The sequence below is a fragment of the Oncorhynchus masou genome, chromosome 27 (assembly GCF_036934945.1).
Source record: "Oncorhynchus masou masou isolate Uvic2021 chromosome 27, UVic_Omas_1.1, whole genome shotgun sequence".
NCBI classification, from domain to species: domain Eukaryota; kingdom Metazoa; phylum Chordata; class Actinopteri; order Salmoniformes; family Salmonidae; genus Oncorhynchus; species Oncorhynchus masou.
This window is the reverse complement of record NC_088238.1, coordinates 35,581,164-35,600,392: the sequence shown is the minus strand read 5'-3', so window position 1 is coordinate 35,600,392 and position 19,229 is coordinate 35,581,164. Positions and strand designations below refer to the sequence as shown.

The following is a 19,229-nucleotide window of genomic DNA, read 5'->3' as shown; positions in this document are numbered from 1 at the left end:
ACTGAGTCAGTTCCTCACGCTGCTGTTTCCAACGTCTTATCATCGACTCATTAATGCCAAGCTCCCATGCAGCAGCTCTATTTCCTTTTCCAACAGCCAGATTTATCGCCTTCAACTTGAAAGCTGCATCATGTGCATTTCTCCATGTCTTTGCCATGATGAGGGTGACAAAATTACTACCGTAATCAGAATGATGGGAAGTTTGAGCTCGCTCGATTTACGTCACATTATGTGACGGTGCTCAGTTTTTTGGCGGCATGAATCTTGTGAAAGCGGGAAAAATCAGCCGCGTCATTGTATAAACCGCAAGGTTCAAAGTGTGGGAATAAAGTAGCGGCTTATAGTCCGGAAATTACGGTATATTAGCATCTGGGACAGAGTAGGAGGCAGTTCACTCTGGGCATGCTATTCATCCAAAAGTGAAAATGCTGCCCCTTATCCCAAAAAGGTTAAACACTGTTTCTCATGCTTGTTCAATGAACCATAAACAATTAACGATTAAGGTCACAGTTATGGAGACTTAGGACACTAGAGAGACCTTTCTACTGACTCTGGGGGGGAAAAAAATAAAGATGCCCAGGGTCCTTGCTCATCTGTGTGAACGTGCCTTAGGCATGCTGCAAGGGGGCATGAGGACTGTAGATGTGGCCAGGGCTATAGATTGCAATGCACGTACTGTGAGACACCTAAGATCAAATGTATTTATATAGCCCTTCTTATGACAGCGCTATAGGGAGACAGGACGGACAGCTGATCGTCCTCGCAGTGGCAGACCATGTGCAACACCTGTACAGGATCGGTAAATCTGAACAACACACATACAGGATGGCAGGTGTATGTAAACTTCTGAATTCAACTGTACATGCTAGAGGTCGACCGATTATGATTTTTCAACGCCAATACCGATTATTGGAGGACCAAAAAAGCCGATACCGATTCAATCGGCCAATTAAAAAAATTTTTTTTTTATATTATTGTTATTATTATATATAATTATTATAATAATAATTATTATTTGCATTAATGACAATTACAATAATACTGAATGAACACTTTTAGTTAATATAATACATCAATAAAATCAATTTAGCCTCAAATAAATAATCAAACATGTTTAAATAATGAAAAAACAAAGTGTTGGAGTAGAACGTAAAAGTGCATTATGTGCCATGTAAGAAAGCTAATGTTTAAGTTCCTCGCTCAGAACATGAGAACATACGAAAGCTGGTGGTTCCCTTTAAAATGAGTCTTCAATATTCCCAGGTAAGATGTTTTAGGTTGTAGTTATTGTAGGACTATTTCTCTCTCTACCATTTGTATTTCATTTACCTTTGACTATTAGATGTTCTTATAGGCACTTTAGTATTGCCAGTGTAACAGTATAGCTTCCGTTCCTCTCCTTGCCCCTACCTGGGCTCGAAACGGGAACTCACGGACAACAGCTACCCTCGAAGCATCGTTACACATTGTTCCAGAAAAGCCGCGGCCTTTGCAAAGCAAGGCGAACAACTACTTCAAGGTCTCAGATCAAGTGACGTCACCGTTTGAAACGCTATTAGCGCACACCCCGCTAACTAGCTCAGGAGTTGATAGGCTTGAAGTCATAAACAGCTCAATGCTGTTTGAATGAATGCTTACGAGCCTGCTGCTGCCTACCACCACTCAATCAGACTGTTCTATCAAATATCAAATCATTACTTAACCTCTCTAGGGTAATCTAGTCAACATCCAGTGAGATTGCAGAGCGCCAAATTCAAATACAGAAATACTCATAAAAATTCAGAAAACAAAACAGATTTTACATAGGGTTAAAGATGAACTTCTTGTAAATCCAACCACGGTGTCAGATTTAAAACATGCTTTACAGCGACAGCATACTTTAAGATTATTTGAGAACATAGCCCAGTTGACAAACAGTAACCAGCCAAGCAGAAGCGTTACAAAACTCAGAAATAGAGATAAAATTAATCCCTTACCTTTTTGTTGATCTCCATATGGTTGCGCACAGAAGACATTAATTTACTCAATAAATGTTCCTTTTGTTCGATAGTGTCTTTATATCCAAAAACCTCAGTTTTGCTTGCGTGTTTTCTTCAGTAATCCACAGGCTCAAACGCAGTCAAAACAGGCATCCCAAAAAATCTAAATTGTATTCGTAAAATTCATAAACATGTCAAACGATGTTTATATTCAATCCTCCGGTTTGTTTTTTAGCTCAGATCTATAATATTTCAACCGGACAATAACGTCGTCAATATAAAAGGTAAACAAGAAATGCACTCTCTGGGATTGCGCATGGAAAAAGCTCTGTGACATGTCAGGGTCCACTCATTCAGACTGGTCTTACTCCCTCATAAGAATACAAGCCTGAAACAATTTCTAACGATTGTTAACATCTAGTGGAAGGCATAGGGACTGCACATTGAGTCCTAAGTCAATGGATACTGTAATGGCATTGAGTAGAGAACAAAAAACAAAATACTTCCTGAATGGATTTTCTCAGGTTTTCGCCTGCCAAATCAGTTCTGTTATACTTAGACATTATTTTAACAGGTTTGGAAACTTTAGTGTGTTCTATCCAAATCTACCAGTGAGAGAGATAGATATATATATATATATCTTCTGAGCCCGAGTAGCAGGCCGTTTAATTTAGGAATGCTTTTCATCCAAAATTCCTAATGCTGCCCCCTACCCTAGAGAAGTTAATTATAACATAATAACAAACAGAAATACGAGCCTTAGTTTCCGGATTTGACCATATTAATGACCTATCATTTCGAAAAGATAACGTTTATTCTTTCAGTGAAATACGGAACCGTTCCGTATTTTATCTAACGGGTGGCATCCATAAGTCTAAATATTCCTGTTACATTGCACAACCTTCAATGTTACGTCATAATTAAGTAAAATTCTGGCAAATTAGTTCACAACAAGCCAGGCGGCCCAAACTGTTGCGTGCAATGAACGCAAGAGAAGTGACACAACGCAAGAGAAGTGACACAATTTCCCTAGTTAAAAGAAATGCATGTTAACAGGCAATATTAACTAAATATGCAGGTTTAAAAATATTTACTTTTGTATTGACCTTAAGAAAGCAGTTTATGGTTTGGTACACATTGGTGCAAGGATGGTGCTTTTTACACGAATGTGCTTGTTAAATCACCCGTTTGGCGAAGTAGGCTATGATTCAATGATAAATTAACAGGCACCGCATCGATTATATGCAACGCAGGACAAGCGTGATAAACTAGTCATATCATCAACCATGTGTAGTTAACTAGTGATTTGTTAAACCCTTCATATTGAAGATCTATGAAGTTATTTGGATTTTTGAATTATGTTTGATAGACAGGGCCCTGAAAAAGTGATGTTTTATTTTTTTGCTGAGTTTATGTACATACATACATGCATGCATGCGTTCGTTCGTGCGTGCATACATACATCCTTGCATGCCTTCGGAAAGTGTACGGACCCCTCGACTTTTTCCACATTTTTGTTACGTTACAGCCTTATTCTAACATTGATTCATTTGTTTTTCCCCCCTCATCAATCTACACACAATATCCCATAATGACAAAGCCAAACCAGGTTTAGAAATTGAAATCATTCTTGAGAATGATGTTACAAGCTTTGCACATCTGGATTTGGGGAGTTTCTCCCATTCTTCTCTGCAGATCCTCTTAAGCTCTGTCAGGTTGGATGGGGAGAGTTGCTGCACAGCTGTTTGATCGGGTTCAAGTCCGGGCTCTCCCTTGGCTATTAAACTTATTTCGGGTAATGGGTAGCTTCGATGAAAAACGTGCCCAAATTAAGCTGCCTGCTACTCAGCTGTAAAACCTGGAATATGCATGTAATTAGTACACTTGGATAGAAAACACTCTGAAGTTTCTAAAACTGTTTGAATGATGTATGTGAGTATAACAGAACTCATATGGCAGGCAAAAACCTGAGAAAAATCCAACCAGGAAGTGGGAAATCTGAGGTTTGTAGTTTTTCAACTCAGCCCCCATTGAAGATACAGGGTGATATTAGTTATGTTTCACTTCCCAAGATTTCCCCTAGATGTCAACAGTATTTAGAACCTGTTTTGAGGATTCTACTCTGAAGGAGGGGCTCATAAGGGCTCTGAGTGAGTGGTCTGGTGCCACAGCCTCGGTCTGGCGCGATCATGTGAAAGGTAGCAACGTTCCACTTCATTTGTACAGACAACGGAATTGTCCGGTTGGAACATTAATGACGTTTTATGTTAAAAACATCCTAAAGATTGATTCCATACTTAGGTTGGCATGTTTCTACGGGCTGTAACGGAACTTTTTTAACTTTTCATCCTACGTTCGGTGCGACCTGAACGTGCTTTTGAATTTGTTTACCAAACGCCCTAACAAAAGAAGATATTTGGATGTAACTGATGGACATTATCGAACATATCAAACATTTATGGTGGAACTGGGATTCCTGGTAGTGCATTCTGATGAAGATCATCAAAGGCAAGTGACTATTTAAAATGCTATTTCTGACTAATGTTGACTGCCCAATATGGCGGGTATATTTTTGGCTGCTTTGTTGTCTAAAGGCTGTACTCAGATTATTGCATGGTTTGATTTCTCCGTAAAGTTTTTTTGAAATCTAACACAGCGGGTGCATTAAGGAGAAGTTTATCAAAAGTTCCATGTATAATAGTTGTATCTTAATCAATGTTTATTATGAGTATTTCTGTAAATTGATGTGGCTCTCTGCACAATCACTGCATGTTTTAGAACTACTGAGCGTAACGCGCCAATGTAAACTGAGATTTTTGGATATAAATATGAACTTTATCAAACAAAACATACATGTATTGTGTAACTTGAAGTCCTAGGAGTGTCTGATGGAGATCATCAAAGGTTAGTGATGAATTTTTTTCTCTATTTCTGCTTTTTGTGACTCCTCTCTTTGGCTGGAATAATGGCTGTGGCTTGGTGGTGACCAAACATAATAGTTTGTGGTGCTTTCACTGTAAATTATTTTTGAAATCAGACACTGTGGCTGGATTAACGAGAATTCTATCTTTAAAATGGTGTAAAATACTTGTATGCTTGAGGAATTGTCATTATGTGATTTTTGTTGTTTTGAATTTGGTGCACTGCACTCCGCTAGCTGAACCCCAGTCCTAGACAGGTTAAGGACATTCAGAGACTTGTCCTAAAGCCACTCCTGCATTGTCTTGGCTGTGTGCTTAGGGTCGTTGTCCTGTTGGAAGGTGATCCTTCGCCCCAGTCTGAGGTCTTGAGCTCTTTGGAGCAGGTTTTAAAGAAACTCTGTACTTAGCCTTTATCCTGATGGATCCAGGTTTCCTCCAGACGTGATGCTTGGCATTCAGGCCAAGGACTTCAATCTTGTTTTCATTAGACAAGAGAATCTTGTTTCTCATGATCTGAGAGTCTTTAGGTGCCTTTTGGCAAACTCCAAGCGGGCTGTCAGGTGGCTTCTGTCTGGCCACTCCATAAAGGCCTGATTGGTGGAGTGCTGCAGAGATGGTTGTCCTTCTGGAAGGTTCTCCCATCTCCACAGAACTCTGGAGCTCTGTCATTGACCATTGGGTTCTTGGTTACCTCCTTGACCAAGGCCATTCTCCCCTGATTGCTCAGTGTGGCCAGCTCTAGGAGGAGTCTTGGTGGTTCCAAACTTCTTCCATTTAAGAATGATGGAGGCCACTGTGTTCTTGGGGACCTTCAATGCTGCAGAAATGTTTTGGTACCTTTCCCCAGATCTGTGCCTTGACACAATCATGTCTCAGAGCTCTACGGGCAATTCTTTCGACCTCATGGCTTGGTTTTTTTCTCTGACATGCACTGTCAACTGTGGGACCTTTTTATATAGACAGGTGTGTGCCTTTCCAAATCATGTCCAATTTAATTTACCGCAGGGGAACTCCAGTCAAGTTGTAGAAACATCTCAAGCATGATCAGTGGAAACAGGATGCACCTGAGCTCAATTTCAAGTCTCATAGCAAAGGGTCTGAATACTTATATAAATACGTTTTTTTATATATATATTTTTTTATAAATATAGTCATTCCAAAACCTCTTTCTCTTTTTTATTATGGGGTATTGTGTGTAGATCAATGAGTTTTTATTTAATACATTTTAGAAAAGGCTGAAATGTGATAAAGTCAAGGCGTCTGAATACTTTCCGAAGGCACTGTCTCTAGTGTATTTTTAGTCAATTGTTTGGCCAATAGACTTGTTTAACTGAGATTTCTTTTGTCGAGGAGTCGCAAATTTATATATATTTTTTATGGTGCACCAAACACCTGTTTGATTCATATGTCTCAGTGGACTAATCCATTGCAGAGGCCTTCAGGGATCTCACGGTCCATCACTCTAAGACGTGGTACTGAAATTGTAAATGGTTATATTATGTAAGAATAATGGTGCAACACTAACAGAGACATTTATCATAAAGTAATATTTTTTTCCCATAATGGATAGTGGTCACCGAACAGTTCTGAAACAATCTTCAAATCGGAGGGCATGCTGTCCGGTCCTCTGGCAGTCTCTATGGGGATGCCACAGGGTTCAATTCTCGGGCCGACTCTTTTCTCTGTATATATCAATGATGCTGCTCTTGCTGCGGGCGATTCCCTGATCCACCTCTACGCAGACGACACCATTCTATATACTTCCGGCCCGTCCTTGGACACTGTGCTATCTAACCTCCAAACGAGCTTCAATGCCATACAACACTCCTTCCGCGGCCTCCAACTGCTCTTAAACGCTAGTAAAACCAAATGCATGCTTTTCAACCGCTCGCTGCCTGCACCCGCATGCCCGACGAGCATCACCACCCTGGATGGTTCCGACCTTGAATATGTGGACACCTATAAGTACCTAGGTGTCTGGCTAGACTGTAAACTCTCCTTCCAGACTCATATCAAACATCTCCAATCGAAAATCAAATCAAGATTCATCTTTCTATTCCGCAACAAAGCCTCCTTCACTCACGCCGCCAAACTTACCCTAGTAAAACTGACTATCCTACCGATCCTCGACTTCGGCGATGTCATCTACAAAATTGCCTCCAACACTCTACTCAGCAAACTGGATGCAGTTTATCACAGTGCCATCCGTTTTGTCACTAAAGCACCTTATACCACCCACCACTGCGACTTGTATGCTCTAGTCGGCTGGCCCTCGCTACATATTCGTCGCCAGACCCACTTGCTCCAGGTCATCTACAAGTCCATGCTAGGTAAAGCTCCGCCTTATCTCAGTTCACTGGTCACGATGGCAACACCCATCCGTAGCACACGCTCCAGCAGGTGTATCTCACTGATCATCCCTAAAGCCAACACCTCATTTGGCCGCCTTTCGTTCCAGTACTCTGCTGCCTGTGACTGGAACGAATTGCAAAAATCCCTGAAGTTGGAGACTTTTATCTCCCTCACCAACTTCAAACTTGTGCTATCTGAGCAGCTAACCGATCGCTGCAGCTGTACATATTCTATTGGTAAATAGCCCACCCATTTTCACCTACCTCATCCCCATACTGTTTTTATTTATTTACTTTTCTGCTCTTTTGCACACCAATATCTCTACCTGTACATGACCATCTGATCATTTATCACTCCAGTGCTAATTTGCAAAATTGTAATTATTCGCCTACCTCCTCATGCCTTTTGCACACAATGTATATAGACTCCCCTTTTTTTGTACAGTGTTATTGACTTGCTAATTGTTTACTCCATGTGTAACTCTGTGTTGTCTGTTCACACTGCTAAGCTTTATCTTGGCCAGGTCGCAGTTGCAAATGAGAAATTGTTCTCAACTAGCCTACCTGGTTAAATAAAGGTGAAATAAATTTTTTTTTTTTAAAGTGCAGCGTTGAAATGGCGCCATTCCCTGTATGTTGCTATGTGCATTATAGCAAAGTTAACCAGCATATTGGTGTTGAGAACTATGCGGCAGAGACAGCGGCAGAGTGAGGCGATGAGGAAACAACCCGTGCCTTAATTGACTTAGAAAATTGAGGCGAGAGGAAACCCCAACTTAATTGGGCCTATACTCAATAGCCTAACTGTTAAGCGTGCCTTAATTTATAAATAATCCATATATATATCTACCAACAGAAGTAAGACAGATCCTGCTTTTGTTGCCTGTTTGAATGTTTGTTTATAATATCCTTCTCTGATTTATGTGAGCACCAAGCCTCACCCAACATTTTGCGTTGTGTAAAGCAATTTCACAAATTCGTCTGTTTTTAATATTTGCTATGCTGTATTAAAGGTTTTAAAGCAGACTCTGGTATTACTTCATTTATTTAATGTTTACATTGTTCCAAATGGGCAGAACAATTATATTGTAATCTAACGGCACCTGTTTGGCATTCCCATGTTCCCAAGTTTCTTTTTCATGTCCTCCGCATCCATTTTGCTGTTATAATGCCGGGCATTTGTTATTACCATAATCACATCAATAAAATGGTTGTCTGTAGGTCAGACCCTATTGGTCATGTGGATGCATTGCACACATATTTCACGTAAAGAGAGAAAGGGTTGATAGAATAGGGAAGGAATGGTTTTCCTAAACAATTTCGGTAACAGAACTTCTCAGAGACAAGTAAGAAAAAATAAAATTGACTGTACTTATGTTGCAGCTTCAGTGCGGACAGCACTATGAACACTTGCTGTGCTGTAGTGCCTGCTGGGAGAGGGAGAGAGTGATTTTAACACAGCGTGGACATCGGGTTCCCTTTTGAGTTGTTTGTATCTACATTATTTCAACAGTACTCAAAGCACCAGAGAGGTTCAGTGCATATGTGGATTTCATTCAAACACAGGGTGTCTATACTTGTAAAAATACACCGTTTAAAAAGTTTGAAAGAAAAGACAACTCTCGGTTGACCAAGATTTTAAATTATATCTGATCGTGTTGGCATAAGATGTTGAATACATGGGACAATTATTTACATCTTGACACGCTGTATAATCTTAGTTTTTTTAACAGTTCCAATTTTTTGTCCCTCATTTTCTTAATTACAATGATACTCTCCTCACTGTGTTCATTAGCTGAACTAATTGCACTGTTTGTCTACTTAACCTGGTTCAAGCATTTGCCATTTAACCCTGAAGAATGCACTTTGTGCCGAAATGTTGGTTGCTATACCCATTAAATGTTTTGGAGCATAATTAGTGTGCACTGTTCTTTGTGTATTTTTGGGGAAAATGCAAGTTGTGGAATGTCAATTCCCTCAGCTCAGTATTGGAGCAATTCTGTTCTCTTATGTTACATGAGAAGACGATGGGTTCAATAAGAAGCAGCGTCACCTGAAGGCCCAGGCCTTCACCATTAAGATGCGACCACGCAAAGAAACCCTGGAGGTCAACTTTGTGAGTATCACCAGTTAACTTCCTCATTTGTGTCGGTCTAATATTCTATAATAAATCTAGATTTTTTTGTAAGTATGAGTTGATTTTAACATTTCTTTACTGTCTGTGTTGTCCTGTTCTAACTCACTAGAGTGCTTAGAAACAAATGAATCACTAGTGGACAACAGCTCAAAATATATTTTTTGTTTCATGGACCACTTTTTGAACGTAATCATTTGATTTATTATTATTCTGTATTTCCTGTTATAGATACCCCAGATTGACCTGTACATGTGCCTGATGTGTGGGCGGGGTGACGAGGAGGACCGTCTCCTGCTGTGTGACGGCTGTGATGACAGCTACCACACCTTCTGTCTGATTCCGCCCCTACAAGATGTCCCTAAGGGGGATTGGCGATGCCCCAAATGTGTTGCTGAGGTATGGAACTCTGGTGACCCTGCCACTACCCAAGCCGAAGCTGATTTCTCACTTAAGAAACCCACGACAGTTAACTTTAATTTTCATGCTCGTCATGCATGTATTCTATTTCAATGGAAGATTTTTGCAGAAGTTGTGAATTATAATAATTTATTTCTTGTATTGCTTTCGGAAAATGTATCTCAAATAGCACAACATCATCACATATAGTGCATAAATACATACAGTTCACACCTGCCTACCACGTGTTATAATTTTGGCTCCGTATGAATAGGTTGTAGTGTTTGTTAAGCTGTGATGATATACAGAACCGGTCAAGTTTGACACCCCTACTCATTCAAGGGTTTTTCTTTATTTTTACAATTTCTACATTGTAGAATATTTACTGAAGACATCGGAACTAGGAAAAAACACATATGGAATAGTAGTAACCAAAAAAGTGTTAAACAAATCAGCATATATTTGAGCTTCTTCAAATAGCCACCCTTTGCCTTGATGACAGCTTTGTACACTCTTGGCATTCTCTCACCCAGCTTCTTGAGGTAGTCACCTGGAATGCATTTCAATTAACAGGTGTGCCTGGTTAATTTGTGGGATTTCTTTCCTCAATGCATTTGAGCCAATCAGAAATTGTGACAAGGTAGGGGGGTATACAGAAGAGAGCCCTATTTGGTAAAAGACCAAGTCCATATTATGGCAAGAACATCTCTAATAAGCAAAGAGAAACGACAGTCCATCATTACTTTAAGACATGGAGGTCAGTCAATACGGAAAATGTCAAGAACTTCAAGTGTAGTCGCAAAAACCAAGCACTATGATGAAATTGGCTCTCACGAGGACCGCCACAGGAAAGGAAGACCCGGACTTACCTCTGCTGCAGAGGACAAGTTCATTAGAGGTACCAGCCTCAGAAAATTCAGCCCGAATAAATGCTTCTGAGTTCAAGTAACAGACATCTCAACATCAACTTTTCTGAGGGGGCTGCGTGAATCAGTCCTTCAGGGTCGAATTGCTACAAAGAAACTACTACTAAAGGACACCAATAAGAAGAAGAGACTTGCTTGGGACAAGAAATACGAGCAATGGACAATCGACCGGTGGAAATCTGTCTTTGTCCAAATTTGAGAATGGTGGTTCCAACCGCCGTGTCTTTCAGACGCAGAGTAGGTGAGAGGATGATCTCCGCATGTGTGGTTCCCCATTTAACCAGCATGGCTACCACATCATTCTGCAGCAATATTCCATCCCATCTGCTTTGCGCTTAGTGGGACTATCATTTGTTTTCAACAGGCCGATGACCAAAAACCTCCAGGCTGTGTAAGGGCGGAGTGCTGTGATGGAGTGCTGCATCAGGTGACCTTGGCCTCCCCAATCACCCAACCTCAACCCAATTGAGTTGGACCGCAGACTGAAGGAAATTCAGCCAATTAGAGCATATGTGGGAACTCCTTCAAAACTGGAAAAGCATTCCAGGTGAAGCTGGTTGAGAGAATGCCAACAGTGTAAAATTGTCAAGGCAAGTGGTGTCTGCTTTGAAGAATCTCATATAAAATATTTTTTGATTTTCACCCTACAGGAGTGCAGTAAGCCGCGGGAGGCGTTTGGCTTTGAGCAAGCCGTGAGGGAGTACACCCTCCAGAGCTTTGGAGAGATGGCTGACCACTTCAAGTCAGACTACTTCAACATGCCTGTGCACGTACGTATCAAAATCAAACGGTCACCTTGAGTAATAGGCAAAAATACATACAGTGGGGCAAAAAATTATTTAGTCAGCCACCAATTGTGCAAGTTCTCCCACTTAAAAAGATGAGAGGCCTGTACTTTTCAGCATAGGTACACTGAGGCTGACAGACAAAATGAGAGAGAAAAAATCCAGAAAATCATATTGTAGGATTTTTTTATGAATTTATTTGCAAATTATGGTGGAAAATAAGTATTGGGTCAATAACAAAAGTTTATCTCAATACTTTGTTATATACCCTTTGTTGGCAATGACAGAGGTCAAACGTTTTCTGTCTTCACAAGGTTTTCACACACTGTTGCTGGTATTTTGGCCCATTCCTCCATGCAGATCTCCTCTAGAGCAGTGATGTTTTGGGGCTGTTGCTGGGCAACACGGACTTTCAACTCCCTCCAAAGATTTTCTATGGGGTTGAGATCTGGAGACTGGCTAGGCCACTCCAGGACCTTGAAATGCTTCTTACGAAGCCACTCCTTTGTTGCCCGGGCGGTGTGTTTGGGATCATTGTCATGCTGAAAAACCCAGCCACGTGTCATCTTCAATGCCCTTGCTGATGGAAGGAGGTTTTCACTCAAAATCTCACAATACATGGCCCCATTCATTCTTTCCTTTACACGGATCAGTCGTCCTGGTCCCTTTGCAGAAAAACTGCCCCAAAGCATGATGTTTGCATCCCCGTGCTTCACAGTAGGTATGGTGTTCTTTGGATGCAACTCAGCATTCTTTGTCCTCCAAACACGACGAGTTGAGTTTTTACCAAAAAGTTATATTTTGGTTTCATATGACATTCTCCCAATCTTCTTCTGGATCATCCAAATGCTCTCTAGCAAACTTCAGACGGGCCTGGACATGTACTGGCTTAAGCAGGGGGACACGTCTGGCACTGCAGGATTTGAGTCCCTGGTGGCGTAGTGTGTTACTGATGGTAGGCTTTGTTACTTTGGTCCCAGCTCTCTGCAGGTCATTCACTAGATCCCCCCGTGTGGTTCTGGGATTTTTGCTCACCGTTCTTGTGATCATTTTGACCCCACGGGGTGAGATCTTGCGTGGAGCCCCAGATCGAGGGAGATTGTCAGTTGTCTTGTATGTCTTCCATTTCCTAATAATTGCTCCCACAGTTGATTTCTTCAAACCAAGATGCTTACCTACTGCAGATTCAGTCTTCCCAGCCTGGTGCAGGTCTACAATTTTGTTTCTGGTGTCCTTTGACAGCTCTTTGGTCTTTGCCATAGTGGAGTTTGGAGTGTGACTCTTTGAGGTTGTGGACAGGTGTCTTTTATACTGATAACAAGTTCAAACAGGTGCCATTAATACAGGTAACGAGTGGAGGACAGGGGAGCCTCTTAAAGAAGTTACAGGTCTGTGAGAGCCAGAAATCTTGCTTGTTTGTAGGTGACCAAATACGTATTTTCCACCATAATTTGCAAATAAATTCATATAAAATCCTACAATGTAATTTTCAGGAATTTTTTTTCTCATTTTGTCTGTCATAGTTGAAGTGTACCCTATGATGAAAATTACAGGCCTCATCTTTTTAAGTGGGAGAACTTGCACAATTGGTGGCTGACTAAATACTTTTTTTGCCCCACTGTATGTTCTGGCTAGGTCCATCTCAAAATCAAGTCCGACGTATTCAACACACTTTTTCGGGGTGATCTATCTTTTTTTTTTTCGTCCTTCATGCTGTTTGAAGTTGATCACCTAACCTTTCTCTCCCACTAATGCGCAATCACATTTAAACAATGCATGTGTGTGTTCTCCTTTCTCTGCACCCCCAGATGGTGCCTACAGAGCTAGTGGAGAAGGAGTTCTGGCGTCTGGTGAGCTCCATCGAGGAGGATGTCATTGTGGAGTACGGAGCTGACATCAGCTCTAAGGAGGTGGGCAGCGGCTTCCCCGTTAGGGATGGCAAGAGACGGCTACTGGGAGACGAAGAGGTAACTATGCACCAACTGGGACAAATGACCTCGACTCTGTCTCGTTAGTCTTTCGCCACCTTTTCAAAACGCATTGGAGGTGAAGATCTGTTCCTACATTCGGACCTTCTCCTCTAATGCCTTTTATGGACTAGAGAGAGGAAAGGACACAAGGAATCGTTGAAAGATTAATTTTGAGCCCCAGTATGAAATCCACGCCCTTAACGGCTTGCTTTTATGATTTACGATCAATAAGTAACTTTGATCACCTCTGTCTTGTTCTTCTGTAGGAGTATGCCAATTCAGGCTGGAACCTGAATAACATGCCAGTCCTGGAGCAGTCGGTCCTTACCCACATAAACGTGGATATCTCTGGCATGAAGGTGCCCTGGCTCTATGTGGGCATGTGCTTCTCCTCCTTCTGCTGGCACATCGAGGACCACTGGAGCTACTCCATCAACTTCCTGCACTGGTAAAGTAACAAACATGAATTTCTTGTCCTAAATCAGCCCCTTACCCAAGTATTTAGTAATACTATATTTTTTTGTTCAAAGGACACAGATAACATGTTTTTTTAAGTCCTCAGTGGGAAGAGACAGACAAATTCACAAAACAATGTAAACCGTATACAATGTTGCTGTTATGGAAAAATTCTTACACAGGGAAAGTAAATCTTAAATTAATCTTTGTTTATTGTCAGCGCGCTGGAGAGGTTCCAACTCTCAATACACCATAGTACACATGTCAATCAGGAGCTCTCCCTGGACCATTCCCAGCAGTTGTCTTATATATGGCTATACACAGACAAGTTATATTTGCATGATTTAGCATAATTAATTAATCATTACCATTTGTTTCATTCATGTGACTGACCAATACTGTTTCATAACATGACAGACCAACACCTCACGAGGCTTCTCCTCTCCTCTCTGAAACCTTGAAACAGAACTTTTGTTCGTTCTCAAAACAACATCTGGGCGTACTGCCAAATTGCAGCTACTGATAAGTGAGGATTTGTACAGTCACTTGAATGAACACAAACATTGGCTTATAACAGCCCTCTATTTAATCTTCAAATAATATTTTTGCAGGAATCTCCTTGTGAATGATTTTGCCGAAGATTGTAATAGAACACAGAAATGTGTTATAAGAAAAGCACCAACATTAAAATTCCCATTACATTGCAATGGGTCGTAGATACAATTGTTCTCCCTATCTTCATTTGTCTGATTGGTTAACCATCTTCTCTCTCTCTGCCTGTCTCTCCAGGGGGGAGCCTAAGACTTGGTATGGTGTCCCGGCCCACGCGGCAGAGCAGCTGGAGTCAGTGATGAAGAAGCTGGCCCCAGAGCTGTTTGACTCTCAGCCTGACCTGTTGCACCAGCTTGTCACCATCATGAATCCCAACGTCCTCATGGAGCACGGAGTGCCCGTATGTAGTTTGCGTTTCCATCAGTAGCTGTATGTATCAACTGTTTCATAGGAGGAGTGCTGATATAGGAACAGTTTTTCCTGTTGGATCACAATGAATAAGTTTATATATCTCAAGGGTCGAGATCTGACCCTCGATCAGAACTCCGCCTCTGAGACGCTTGATACATACGGCCCCTGGCCTCTTTTACGCAATGGTGTGAAGTACTTAAGTAAAAATACTTTAAAGTACTGCTTGAGTAGTTTTTTGGGGTATCGATACTGAACTTTACTGTTTTATATTTTGGACAACCTTTACTTAACTACATTCGCCAGACATTTTGCCTGACACCCAAAAGTTCCCGTTACATTTTGAATGCTTAGCAGGACAGGAAAATTGTCCAATTCACAAATTTATCAAGAAAACATCCCTGGTTTACCCTATTGCCTCTGATCTGACGGACTCACTAAACACATGCTTCATTTGTAAATGATGTCAGAGTGTTTGAGTGTGCCCCTGGCTATCCATAAATTGAAAAAAAGAGAACTGCCATATGGTTTGCGTAATATAAGCAAATTTAAATAATTTTTACTTTTAGACTTTTACTCAAGTAGTATTTTACTGGGTGACTTTTGCTTGAGTCATTTTCTAGTAAGGCATCTTTACTTTTACTCAAGTATGACAATTGGGTACTTTTTCCACAGCTGTTTTTACAAGACCAATTCTGCATCTTGTCTTTTACTGGTGTGTGTTTGTGCCACTTAGGTTTTCCGCACCAACCAGTGTGCGGGGGAGTTTGTGGTGACCTTTCCCAGAGCCTACCACAGTGGTTTCAACCAGGGATACAACTTTGCTGAAGCTGTCAACTTCTGTACCGCAGACTGGGTGAGTTTAAAGTTTTAGCAAGTGTTTGCGTGTAAACACATATTACCAGAATGTTTAATTGAAATTTGGAGTAGGTTCGGGCGGTATATCAAGATTATCATACCTTCATACCGATTTTGTGCCATAACGGAATATTCGGTAATACCGGCACTGTTTTCAAACCCAATTGATAATCTGTAATCTAAAGGTTAACAGTGCTAACAAGAACATGTAAAATCCCATAGTGAATGCTAACTAAATGCTAACAAGCGCATTGCGAATATTTTAGTCACTGACCTAAACTATACAAGTAACTCCAATGCTGCACGCACAAAACAAATATTAGACAGCAAGGCTTTGGATCCAGAAGGGGATTATCTGAATGCTTGATTTTGGAAGAAGCTAACCATTTAGCTAACTAACTACTTAATTAGCAAACCAAATGCAGAACTTCAGAGCATTTACCACATTTTAGACAGTTACTTAGTTATAAGATATCTTGCTGGCAAATATTTAGTTGTGAATTCCATACTGTAACTAGATCACCTGGCGCATGCTGCACAACTGTGAGTGACTCACAAGGCTGTGGTCTCGGTAGTTCTGTGCTTGTAAACAAAAACAACGTGACTGAGGACTACCGCTAATTTTTCATTATGAAGCTTATGTTACTGGTGAAATGGAAGATCGCAATCTTTATCTCCAAACATATTGCACAAGTTGACTGCAGGTATTTACTTGAGTAGCAACAGATATACAAATTAATTAAAAAAAACATCAAATAAGTAGTTTCAACGCTATTGACGGTATTGGAAAACCATCCCGTGGCTATTTCCAAATGCCCCGGTATACCGCCCAAGCCTAGTTGGGAGCTTAAAATCATTTCGTAAAATATTTTATACCCTTCTTACTGTCTGTCTTGGTGAATCAATCATCTTAGATATTCCCGTTCCATTGCTTTTTTTGCTTCTCCTTGATGTTTTGAGGAGAAAAGATCCAAGGAATCGATTAGACTTTTGACTGTCTCTGTGTGTCCATTCCCTTCAAGCTCCCGATGGGTCGTCAGTGTGTGGCCTACTACCGGCGGCTCCACCGCTACTGTGTCTTCTCCCACGAGGAGCTGCTGTGCAAGATGGCTGCCGACCCCGAGAGCCTGGATGTGGAGCTGGCTGCTGCAGTCTTCAGAGAGATGGGAGAGATGATGGAGGAAGAGACACGGCTCAGACAGGCCTTGCAGGAGATGGTGAGGGACAGGGCCCAGGGTGATTTCTATATAAACAATTTGTCACTTTAGGAGAACTTGACAGGAGGGCCAGGACAGAGAGGGTGAAGTAATGCAAGCGGGGCTTACTTGGACAACATATTGTTAGTGTATCATCATAAGCTGTGGCATGTTGTCCATGATGAACATGTTTATATATCCAATCATTAATCATTGGATATATAAACATGTTCATCATGGACAACATGCCACAGCTTATGATGATACACTATCTAACAATATGTTGACATCGCACAATCCCAAAGAAATGTTTCAAATGATTTCCTATCACCCCAAAAGTGAATCAATTCTGTAATTTCACATTCGTCCTTCCAGTCTAGTTGAAGTGGATTGTTTTCTGGTTGCGATTTTCCCTCTGTCTGCAGGGTGTGCTGTCCTCGGAGCAGGAGGTGTTTGAGCTGGTCCCTGATGACGAACGGCAGTGTCAGAAGTGTAAGACCACCTGTTTCCTGTCAGCTCTGACGTGTCCCTGCAGCCCAGAGCATCTCGTCTGTCTGCACCACGCCAAGGAGCTATGTGACTGTTCCCTGGGAATCAAGTGTCTACGGTTAGTTACTACAGCTGTGTGATATGGACAAAAGTCCATCTGGAGCAATAACTTCATAACAATGTGCAATAGTTTTTTTTTATTATCCTTTAAACTACTACTAGCTTAATGGTTGTAGCTATCAATTGTCCTATTAACAATCACCCATGTTAACAAACATTTCATTTCAAACTTCACATTTATCTAAAATAGGCTACTTATCGTAATGATCGCTAAGAGATTTGTCAAATCAAATTTGATCAAAATTGTATATGTCACATGAGCGAATACAACAGGTGTGGGACTTATTTACAAGCCCTTAACCAAAAATGCAGTTTTAAGAAAATACCAACAACAAAGAATGTATGAGTTAAGGATAACAAATAATTAGTCTGGGTAGCCATTTGTTTAGCTGTTCAGGAGTCTTATGGGGTAGAAGCTGTTTAGAAGCCTCTTGGACATATATTTGGCGCTCTGGTACAGCTTGCCATGCGGTAGCAGACAGAACAGTCTATGACACTGGTGGCTGGAGTATTTGACAATTTTTGGGGCCTTCCTCTGACACTGCCGTGTACAGAGGTCCTGGATGGCAGGAAGCTTGGTCCCGGTGATGTACTGGGCCGTATGCACTACCCTCTGTAGTGCATACGGAGGCCGAGCAGTTGCCATACCAGGTAGTGATGCAACCCGTCAGGATGCTCTCAATGGTGCAGCTGTAAAACCTTCTGAGAATCTGAGGACCCATGCTAAATCTTTTCAGTCTCCTGAGGGGGAATAGGTTTTGTCATGCCATCTTCACGACTGTCATGGTGTGCTTGGACCATGTTAGTTTGTTGGTGATGTGGAAGCCAACGAACTTGAAGCTTTCAACCTGCTCCACTTCAGCCCAGTTGAGAATGGGGGCATGCTCTGTCCTCTATTTCCTATCGTCCACAATTATCTCCTTTGTCTTGATCACGTTGAGGGAAAGGTTGTTATACTTGTACCACACGGTCAGGTCTCTGATCTTCTCCCTACAGGCTGTCTCGTCGTTGTCGGTGATCAGGCCTACCACTTATGTCATCAGCAAACTTAATGATGACGTTGTTGGAGTCATGCCTGGCTCTGCAGTCATGAGAGAGAACCGTGAGTACAGGAGGGGGCTGAGCACGCACCGCTGAGGGGCACCCGTGTTGAGGGTCAGCGTGGCGGATCTGTTGTTACCTACCCTTACCACATGGGGGCGGCCCGTCAGGAAGTCCAGTATCCAGTTGCAGAGGGATGTGTTTAGTCCCAGGGTCCTTAGCTTAGTGATGAGCTTTGAGGGTACTACAGTGCCTTGCGAAAGTATTCGGCCCCCTTGAACTTTGCGACCTTTTGCCACATTTCAGGCTTCAAACATAAAGATATAAAACTGTATTTTTTGTGAAGAATCAACAACAAGTGGGACACAATCATGAAGTGGAACGACATTTATTGGATATTTCAAACTTTAACAAATCAAAAACTGAAAAATTGGGCGTGCAAAATTATTCAGCCCCTTTACTTTCAGTGCAGCAAACTCTCTCCAGAAGTTCAGTGAGGTTCAGTGAAGAATTTTCAGGTTTTTTTCTTAGCCAACGTGATGAACAAAACGGAGCGATTTCTCCTACACAAATAATATTTTTGGAAAAACTGAACATTTGCTATCTAACTGAGAGTCTCCTCATTGAAAACATCAGAAGTTCTT

At 41.4% G+C, this 19,229-nt stretch overlaps 1 protein-coding gene across 5 annotated transcripts in view; it reads left to right on the top strand.

Moving 5' to 3' along the window:
• Positions 1-19,229, top strand: part of LOC135516068 (lysine-specific demethylase 5A-like) — a 96,127-nt gene that overhangs the window by 35,801 nt on the left and 41,097 nt on the right. For 3 of the 5 annotated variants that reach the window (XM_064940072.1, XM_064940070.1, XM_064940074.1), the window contains exons 7-15: positions 9,273-9,367; positions 9,617-9,784; positions 11,361-11,480; positions 13,304-13,462; positions 13,732-13,913; positions 14,711-14,873; positions 15,618-15,737; positions 16,762-16,956; positions 17,361-17,542. In XM_064940072.1, coding sequence (XP_064796144.1) covers positions 9,273-9,367; positions 9,617-9,784; positions 11,361-11,480; positions 13,304-13,462; positions 13,732-13,913; positions 14,711-14,873; positions 15,618-15,737; positions 16,762-16,956; positions 17,361-17,542 — 1,384 coding nt within the window. The remainder of the gene's footprint in view (positions 1-9,272; positions 9,368-9,616; positions 9,785-11,360; positions 11,481-13,303; positions 13,463-13,731; positions 13,914-14,710; positions 14,874-15,617; positions 15,738-16,761; positions 16,957-17,360; positions 17,543-19,229) is intronic. The other 2 variants (XM_064940075.1, XM_064940071.1) reach the window with 1 other exon arrangement.